This window comes from Armigeres subalbatus, chromosome 1 (assembly GCF_024139115.2).
Source record: "Armigeres subalbatus isolate Guangzhou_Male chromosome 1, GZ_Asu_2, whole genome shotgun sequence".
NCBI lineage: Eukaryota > Metazoa > Arthropoda > Insecta > Diptera > Culicidae > Armigeres > Armigeres subalbatus.
Genome location: NC_085139.1, coordinates 234,508,348 through 234,518,044, shown reverse-complemented (window position 1 = coordinate 234,518,044; position 9,697 = coordinate 234,508,348). Strand labels below are relative to the sequence as shown.

General features: G+C 43.8%; 1 protein-coding gene across 1 annotated transcript; it reads right to left on the bottom strand.

Annotated features, from left to right (window-relative positions):
• Nucleotides 1-2,280: 2,280 nt before the first annotated feature.
• On the bottom strand, nucleotides 2,281-9,391 carry LOC134207095 (uncharacterized). Its single transcript, XM_062682815.1, has 5 exons — nucleotides 7,781-9,391; nucleotides 7,065-7,739; nucleotides 6,871-6,966; nucleotides 6,417-6,610; nucleotides 2,281-5,011 (listed from the first exon to the last, which is right to left on the bottom strand). The coding sequence occupies exons 1-5, from the start codon at nucleotides 9,389-9,391 to the stop codon at nucleotides 2,281-2,283; spliced, it is 5,307 nt and encodes a 1,768-aa protein (XP_062538799.1).
• Between the last annotated feature and the right edge of the window lie 306 nt (nucleotides 9,392-9,697).

Sequence of the window (9,697 nt, the reverse complement as noted above, 5' to 3'; positions counted from 1 at the left end):
TTGCTTTTCTGATCTGGGTGCAAAATTGGGTTTGTGGAGCCTGCCTAGCTCTACCTATGACTGCATGACCAAAATTAGCTGTAACTGAGATTTTTGGAGCTAGCCAGAAGTAACTTCAAGACTCTTAACCAACTTAACCAACTCTTAATCAGCTAGAAAGTACTGTCGGAACTTATATGAACTCTTAGAAACTTCAAAGGGGATTTTGTTATGTGATGACGAACTTTTGGTTGCTCACCCGATCAAGAATGCATAACAAAATTATAACAAGGGGAGTTATTTATTTCAGAAAAATAATGTAACAAAATGTGTTATAAAATTGGCTGGTTAGTTGTTAAAATAACAAAAAATATATCAAAATTGCCTCTAACCGTAACATAATTATATCAGAGGTTGTTACCTTCATTTCAACATTATAACAACCGTTGATATGATTATGAGGTACCTAAATCTACTTTCATGGTAATTGCCTACATTATGTATAAAAATGTGGTACCGTCAACTGGGGGGAAGATGATCATTGAGGTGAAGATGATCATTTGATGTGTCAGTCAAAAGTGCCAAATTTTTTTATGAAACGGTAGTCAACAATATTCTCCGTTCAAGTAATGTTACCGCTAGGTAGAAATCCGAGTTTTTCGATTATAATCATGAAAATGTATTTTGTGGAAGAAAGAGAGAGATAGTCATAAATGTAGCTATTTTCGTTTCAAATATTGACTTCTTAGACTTCTTTACGTAGTAAATTCAACATTCATACAAATAACCTAGTGTATTTTGACTACTAGGTCATAATGGTTTTAGTAGAGCTGTCTTGATCAATTTCACCCCAAACCAGATTATTCAAAAAATGTGTGATAATTTAATTTATTTTAATAAATGCGAACGCATTTCAGAAAACTAAAGTTGTTGATTATTGCAGCGTATAGCAGAACATGTTTTGAAAATATTTGTTTCGATTTAAAATGTAAACACACATTGTTATTGCATGTTTTGTCTTAAAAATGATCATCTTCCCCCCAGTTGACGGTACGCTACAACGCCGGATTTCCATCCATAATGTAGGCAATTAACTTTGTACTAGCTATTAACATCGAACATTGATTCAAGTTATACTGGAGGTGATTACAAAAGATATTTTAGTTACTAGATGAAGATTGTCGCTGTCGTCGCTGTCCGGAACATCTTTTGCTGGCGAGGATAGGGGAGCTAAATGTCAAAGAAGGAAAATCCATACGATTTGACAGGTATGTACCACACATGTTTCGGACAGCAGAACAAAGGGAACAGTAGCGACAATCTTTATCTAGTAACTAAAATATCTTTTGTGATTACCTCCGCTTTTTTCCAATATCAAAAAATGTAGGCAATTATTTTGTGTATATATACATAACTAAAGTTGTTATAATTTTGATATGAAATAAACCTGGCCGAAGACACATTTTTATCGAATTATCTAATTATAACACACGTTGTTTTAAATAACAACCATTGATAGAATTGAGTTATAATTTTGTTATGTATTCCTGATCGGGTAGGGTTCCGTTTCGAGTGAGATGAACGGGTACTGCTCGTTCATCGAGCCGGAGACGATTGTACTAGCTGTAAAATCTCCATAAAACAAAATTAGATATTAATTAATGATTTGAGTGTTTTACTTCTACGCGAAGTTAAACGATTTACAATGATATGGAAATGCTAATATCATCTTCCAAACTTAGACGTACATGTTCATGATAGAATTAGAGGCGAAAGTATAGAATTGATAGTTCCGTTAGGATACGGCAGGCATGAAGAATGTTTTTATAGAAGTCGATTTGAAAGCGAGCGGAGGGCAATATTTGTTATGGCACATATCGCACGACCTTCCTTCTGCCAAGCTCCCGTATGAAGAATATCAGTGCGGAAGCTGATATATCTCCACTGGCTGCCGTATCCTAACGGAACTATCAATTCTATACTTTCGCCTCTAATTCTATCATGAACATGTAAGTCTAAGTTTGGAAGATGATATTAGCATTTTCATATCATTGAAAATTAGATATGTCTTCAAATTGTTCAGTTTCAGGTCATCCAAAAATTTCCTGGTGTTTAAGCCTTAAGGTCTTACACGCGTAACCCAAGGGCTGTTATCTCTTTTTTTTTAATGGTTCAAGTCCTATTCGATCTAGTGAACCAAATTGGATACTGTTGGGGGACGGTTCGACGGTTAGATGTTTCTTCCCTACGTTGTGGACCGCAAACATTACCGGCCCCCTTGAAACTTGTTTCAATAATAATTTAGACGTTTATATCATCGGAGGGCAGGGGACAAATCCGGTTTACTGCACGCTTGTATGTCCCTTTGGATGTCAAAATCGTAACCACCCTCACGACTCCATCAGTACCAGGGTGTATCTCAAGTATCCTTGCTAGAGGCCATTGAAGCGGTGGTATGTTGTCTTCCCGGACAATTACGATGCTGCCGATGCGAATGAGGCTCAGTTGATGGACTTTGTTCGCCTGCTGAAGTCCGGTAAGGTACTCTTGGCTCCAGCGCTGCCAGTACCGTTGGAACATCTGCTGTCGTTGCTGATAGTGTGTAAGCCGGTTCGAGGGTATGGCTGTAAGATCATGATCTGGGAGGGCGTTCATGGGGGACCCGATCAAGAAATGGGCTGGTGTCAAGGCATTGATATCGATGGGGTCATCCGATAATGGGGCTAGAGGTCTTGAGTTCAGGGCTGCGGCGATTTGCACGAGCAGGGTGGATAAGTTTTCATGGGTAAGTTGGCTGACGATTACCTTCTTCAAAGCAGTCTTTGCGGATCGAACAGCTGCTTCCCACAATCCTCCGAAGTTGGGAGCACGGGGCGGGATGAAGTGCCACTCGATTCCATGTTGTGAAAGTTCTGACTCAATCGCCTGCTGACCGATTTTGCTGTTTAAACTGTTAAACAATTCATGCAATTCGTGCTTCGCTCCTTGAAAATTGGTGGCATTGTCGGAGTGTATCTCGCTTGGGATTCCGTGGTGCCCAATGAACCTCCGAAGAGCAGAAATAAAACATGCTGTTGAAAGGTCCGTAACGAGCTCCAAATGAATCGCTTTCGTGGTGAAACATACGAATACCGCGATGTAAACCTTCGGTGGGGCTGCTCGACGATGAGGAGGTGTCAGGAAAAAGGGGCCACAGTAGTCCACGCCGGTTACCAGAAACGCCCTAGCGGGGCGGACTCTCGTAGATGGCAGCTGTCCCATTGGCTGCTCAATCGGCTTTGGGTTGAAACGGAAACAGCGATGGCATTTTCTCAGAACGGAAGAAACGGCTCTTTTGCCGTGAATCGGCCAAAATTCTTGCCTCACTGCGGCTAAAGTTGCTTGGTGTCCACCATGGTGAATCTGAATGTGGTAATACTCAATGATCAAGCGGGTGAAAGCATGCGATTGAGGAAGAACTGCCGGATGTTTGACGGTGTAATCCTCAAGAGAGTAACGGAGGCGGCCACCTACTCTAACAATGCTTTCATTATCGATGAACGGACACAAAAGCTTCAAAGGTGATTTGGAAGGTACTTGATGCCTCCTTTTCAAGGAAATTATTTCCTCAGCGAAACATTCCTCTTGCACTAAGCGAACCAGCTTGTTATTGGATGCGTTGATCTCCGGTGCAGTTAGGAATAGTGATGTGTTCCGGTGATTTGACTGCCGACAATTGGATAAAAACCGTAAACAGAATGCTACTAATCTGACTAAAGGAATGAATGATGAACGAAGCGAGAAAAGGAAGCTCGGCTCCATAGCTGCCACATTATTTGAGGCTACGAAACGAGGTTCTAGTTCCACTTCAGTTGGGATCAGGTCGGCGGATTCGACCATCCATTTTGACGGTGCTTCCTTCAGCCATGTAGGACCGTATTTCCAAAGCTGACTTTCCAAGAAATCTTCAACGGACATTCCACGAGAAACCAAATCAGCGGGATTTTCATTGCCGGAAACATGCTGCCATGGAAGCCCGTATGTCGCCGTCTGAATGATGGAAACACGATTTGCGACGAAGGTTTTCCACGTGTTGGGGGAAGCCTTCAACCAATGCAAAACAACGGTTGAATCGGACCAGAAAAACGCATTAATTGAATCCAAAGAAAGAGCTTTAGCCACCGTCTGGAACAGAGAAGCAGCTTCCTTCGCAGCACACAGTTCCAGTCTCGGTATAGTTAACCTTTTCAGTGGCGCGACCCTAGATTTCGATGCGAGTAGCTCGATACGTACGTTTCCACGTCCATCCACAGAGCGAACGTATAGACATGCACCGTATGCTAGATCCGAGGCGTCGGCGAAACAGTGTAGCTGCACATCAACGTAATCTTCAACAAAAGCGAATCTGGGGATGCTGAATTCGGTCAACTTGGATAAACGACGATGGAAATCCACCCATTTATGCTCTAGTTGTGTTGGGACAGGTGCATCCCATACGGAATGCAGCAGCGCCAACTGCTGGTTGATTAGGTGGTCGGTTACCACCACAGGCGATATCAATCCGAGAGGGTCGAAAAGCCTTGCTATAGCGGACAAAATTCGCCTCCTAGTCCATTCGCCTTCTTCATTCTCAATATTGAATATAAACCGAAGTTGGTCCACCTTCGGTGCCCAAGTAATTCCAAGCGTTTTAACCTTCTCATCAGGGCTCAAGTCAAAGGTTATTGTGAGGCTTGTTCCCAGTTGATCCTCTGGAACTCCAGCCAAGACTTCGGGATGATTTGAGCACCATTTACGAATGGGAAATCCTCCTTTGGCCATTAACGATGTTAGATCTTCTCTGAGGTTAGTGGCTTCGACGATACTTGCAGCTCCTCCAATATAATCGTCCACGTAAAAATCCTTCTTTACCGCTACGCTTGCTGGTGAACTTTCCACTCCTTCATCTACTGCTAACTGTTGTAGAGCCCGTGTTGCAAGGAATGACGACGGCTTAAGCCCGTATGTTACAGTAAGCAACTCGTACACACCAAATGGATCTTCCTTAGAGAACCTGTAGCGGTATTCTAGATTAGTTAATTATGTTTGCGTTGTATTGTACCTAATTGTAGAGTCAATACCGGAATTCAGTAAAGTTATCACGAACAGCAGTATAAGATCACTCGCATACAATAAATGAATTCATGTCACTTACTGCATGGAAGTTCACTTTGAAAAATTATTATCGTTCACTCACTTGGCGCGCTCGTTCACTCATCCAGCGAAACATGCTCTGGATCAAGCGGGAAGGAGAAATACCTCCCATTTGGACCACTTGTTGTTCTAGGGGTTAAGAATAAGAAATCGTTGGAAAGGTTCTGAATAGACTAGATAGAGGCGAAGGATTCAAGAGAGAAAGGGACAAAACTAATAATTGGATCAAAAGGTAATCCGAAATCGTCTTTTGATAAAATCGGCCCACGATTTCCGGAACGAATGCGAAAACCCCCATTGCGACTTATCTGAGGCATTCCAAGTTCTGACTCGTCCACTTTATTCTGACCCGTGGAAGAGGCAGCAGTGTGAAGAATCTAATTTTTATACTCGCGGTGTGTTTAGAAGGTTTGTTCAACGTGAAAGTGTCTTTATATTACACTGGATATTATTAGATTTATTAATTATTAGATTTCCTTTCCATAGGCAGTGCTAAATATTAATAAATTAGCAAGTGCGGTACTGTGCGTGATTGTAGATAAGAAAACAAAAAGGTAAAAACAAAAAGAAATGTTAATCGCTTTGAGTCTCGATCCTTAGCTCATCCATGTATGCAGCCGTCCAACGGCTTTTTGTTCCCAGTATTTTTTTTTGGACCACCGCTCCCCTCCTGCTCGGCACACCGCCCCTTTAGCGACACGTTATTTCCACACTGTTGACCCCACGCGCCAGCTATAAAGTTCCCCAACGCCCAGCCGGAGTTGGAAGGGAGTCGCGCCGACAACATCGCACTCCGGAAGAGCATAAATTTGCGCCTGAAGACCGTTCACGCGACGACGTCGAGATTGGCCCACCACCCGCTCGATTTAGGTGCCATTCACTCCACACGCTTTGTTCACTGGGTGAACCAGCGCGGTCACAGCGACGCGACGCAGGAGGAAGACTTCGGTAAAGTAGAAGCACGTGAGTAAGCTTGTGATCGGAGACCTACAAATGTAGTGTATGGATGAAAGTGTTTTCGAGAAAGCGAAGCTTGGAAGAGTTTTCTTATTGGAATAGCCTAGGTTAAAGCATGTAGAAAATCCGCACAGTTAGCTAGTTATGCTGAAGTTTAAATTAATGGAAAGGAAGTGAGACATAGGGTACCCGATTAAAAAGTATGACGACTAGCTGTAATAAATAAATGTTAATAGTCTGTTATAGGTGTTTGATGATGTATGTAGACTTCCTTCCGATGATTGCACTGGTCTAAAGGTTATTTTCACGTTTCGTTCGGTTCGTTTGTTGTAGTTTTGTTGTTGTTGTACTCCGAGTTGGGACTGCTTGGGAAACTCAGTCCTCTACTCTGTCTCTGAAGCTTTCGGATAGGGTTAACGGAAAGAACTTGGCCAGTGATGATAAACCGTCGCTCATGTGCATCGTCTGGTAGAAAAACGTACTTTGGATTACTTTTCTGAAACTGTTAGGGGTTGCGAACCGAGTATTTCGAGAACTAGAGCCTCTACTAGCACGTTCGGGTAGTTAATTAAATTCGAACCCGCCCTGAAGCGGAGTTTAGCCGGGCAACAAAAACGACAAGTGGTCCTCTGAAGAGGTGGCGCTTAAGCCATTTGTTAAAACAATTACTAGCGCACTAGTAGAGGGTTAGTCCGCCGTCAGGCGGGCTACAAACCGGAAGAAAATTCTGAGGCGAAGAGTATCCTTGACATCATGAAGTACCTGCCTATACATCTTCTCCACGTCTCCAACAAGCGCCACTTCATACTTGCGGAAGCGAATGAGCAGGTTGAGCAGATGGTCTTGAATTACCGGTCCCTTTAACAAGACATCATTGAGGGAATATCCGCTGTTCGAACACGCCGAAGCGTCAAATACGACACGCACTTTCGTTGTCGTACTCGACTCATAAGTACCGCATGGTGTGGCAAGTAGAAGACCTTATATTGATATAGCCCTTCCATTCCACTGTCCTCTTCTTGCAACTGCCTATCCGTCACCTTTCGCATGTGACCCATGTCCAAGTAATCTCTCATAAAGGCGTGGTACTGTTCCTTCATGTTCAGATTTCTTTCCAACCTATTTTCCAATTTTTGGTACCTATCCAGTGCCGCCGCTTTAGAGTCGCCCAGCATTCTATCGAAATTTGGATACTTCGGCAGCATCACTATGTACCGACCATCATCTGTTCTTGAATGGGTACGTTTGAAATCTTCCTCACAATCCTGCTCCTCTTTTGACCAAGCCGGTTGATCATTGCAGCTTTCAACTTTCCAGAAGTTTTCAAGAAGTTCTTCAAGCTTATCCGGGGCAGTCACTGCGCAACACCGTACTGATTTTTTCTGCTGCAGACTAGCATCTCTTCCCGAAACGATCCATCCAAACACCGAATCCACAAGAATTGGTAGCTGCGGACCCAAAGTGACCCGCTTCATCTCCCTTTCGTATAGAAAACCGAAGAAATGCTCGGCCCCCAGTAGCAGATCAATGCGGCCGCTCATGTTGAACTGAGGATCTGCCAACTGAATGTCGCTTGGAATCTTCCAATGCGAAGTTGGGACAGTTACCGTTGGCAATTCCGAAGTCACTCGCTGTAGCACCAAGAATTCCATTCCAACAGAAAATCTTTAACTCTGGAAGTGATCGTTGTCGTAACTGCGTGTTTTGCCATCGATTCCGCCTGACCAACTCCTGTTATAGGAACGCATATGGTTCGCCGCTTCAGTTTGAGCATTTGACACATCCGTTCACTCATGACATTAACTTGAGATCCGCTATCCAGTAGTGCACGTGCTAGCTGCTTACCGCCATTATAATCTCGTATCACTACAACCACTGTTGAGAGAAAAACACTAGAACTCAAGCTTCCCTGCTTCGCTCCAATGCTGTACGATCCAGCTGTCGTCTCACCGGCTGCTTCTTCTTGAAGTTCTTCAACTGCTTCCGCTGCAACGTGTGCTCTAGCAACGTTATCCTTTCTTCCTGAATTTGCTGTTGAAGTGTTGCCGTTAGATTCGTTGTTGTTGCTTCCCCCGCTACTGACTTGAAACCCGGGATGAATCAGAGAGTTGTGCTTCTTTCCACATGACCTGCAGCAGAATTTGGAGTTGCAGTCACGAACCCAGTGACCATTTTTGAAGCAGTTGCTGCACAACCGCTTACTGTTAACAAAATCGAGTTTCTCCTTCAACCCAAAGTTTAAGAATTTCGCACACCGGACTAAATAATGCTGCTCGCCACAGCACTGACAAGTGGGATCAATTCTTCCGCTCTCTGTGGAAGCATGTACCGTCAATCTTTCACGTTTCCCCTGCACCTTTGGCTGTATACTGCCGACCTTGCTCGAGTTAGACTGCACAGCTTCCAGAACCCTAGTTCGCTTCTCCAGAAAGTCCACCAATGTAGTAAACGATGGATCTCGTAACGATGCCGCGTGATCCTCCCATAGCTGCAGCGTGTGCGTATCCAACTTTGAACACATCCAATGCACGATCATCGCTCCCCAGTGCTCCGTCTTTTCGCCAAGCTGTTTCAAAATTTTCAACCGCTGATCAAACTCATCGACTAATCCGTGGATCCTTGAAGCCGACTCCTTATCAACCCTCGGGAATTCCATCAACGCCTGTAGATGCCGCTTTTTGAGCAAATACTCGTTAGAATATCGCTTGGTGATAGTATCCCATGCTATAGCGTAGTTGTCGTTGGTGATTGTGAGGGACTCGATCAATTTGGCTGCCTCTCCTTTCAATGCAGATTTCAAATAATGAAATTTCTGCACATCGCTGAGTTCATTAGAGTCATGAATCAGGGACACGAACGTTGACTTGAAGGACAACCACCCCTTGTAGTCACCATCGAACTCCGGCAAAGAAATTTGTGGCAGACGCACCCCTGTGTGCAACCCCAACGCACAGTTGTTCCGCACTGAATTGTCAAAGTTCGGCACCTGCGCCTGAGGAGCCAATTTTTCCAAGAAGGAAGCCCGAAGTTCGTAATACTGCGTCTCAAATTCAGCATTCGCATTGTTCGTCTCCTGTTCATATTCCCCTTTTCCATCCAGCTCAAAAATTTCCTCCTGAAGCTCATAGAAATCATCCCATGTTGCCTCTAATTTGTCCAAACGTGATTGAACCTGTCCCTGATTGACCGCTGGGTCATATGTCGCCAAGAATTGCAAATGCCGACGTAAAGCAGCAAAAATGCGCTCGCGTTTTTTGATCTTCTCTTTGATACCTCCAGCCATACCCACACTATCAGATCAGCAAATCAGGAAACGTATCGGCGGATCGGAAAAGATAAACAAAGATACCCAGGAAGTACCGCAGATACAACTACGATGTTAATGGACAGTCACTCACCTGTGACCTGTCCAATACAGGCCTTGTATAATTTCAAAATTCACCAAAACTCCGCCCAGTTCACAAGTAATATGGGTAGATCCGCCACCGTTCCCGTTGATCCGATAAATAAAAGAAAATCTTACGCAGCACCACCAAACCAAATTAAATATGTTGGACAGCTACTAACCTGTAGCCTGTCAACAACAGAC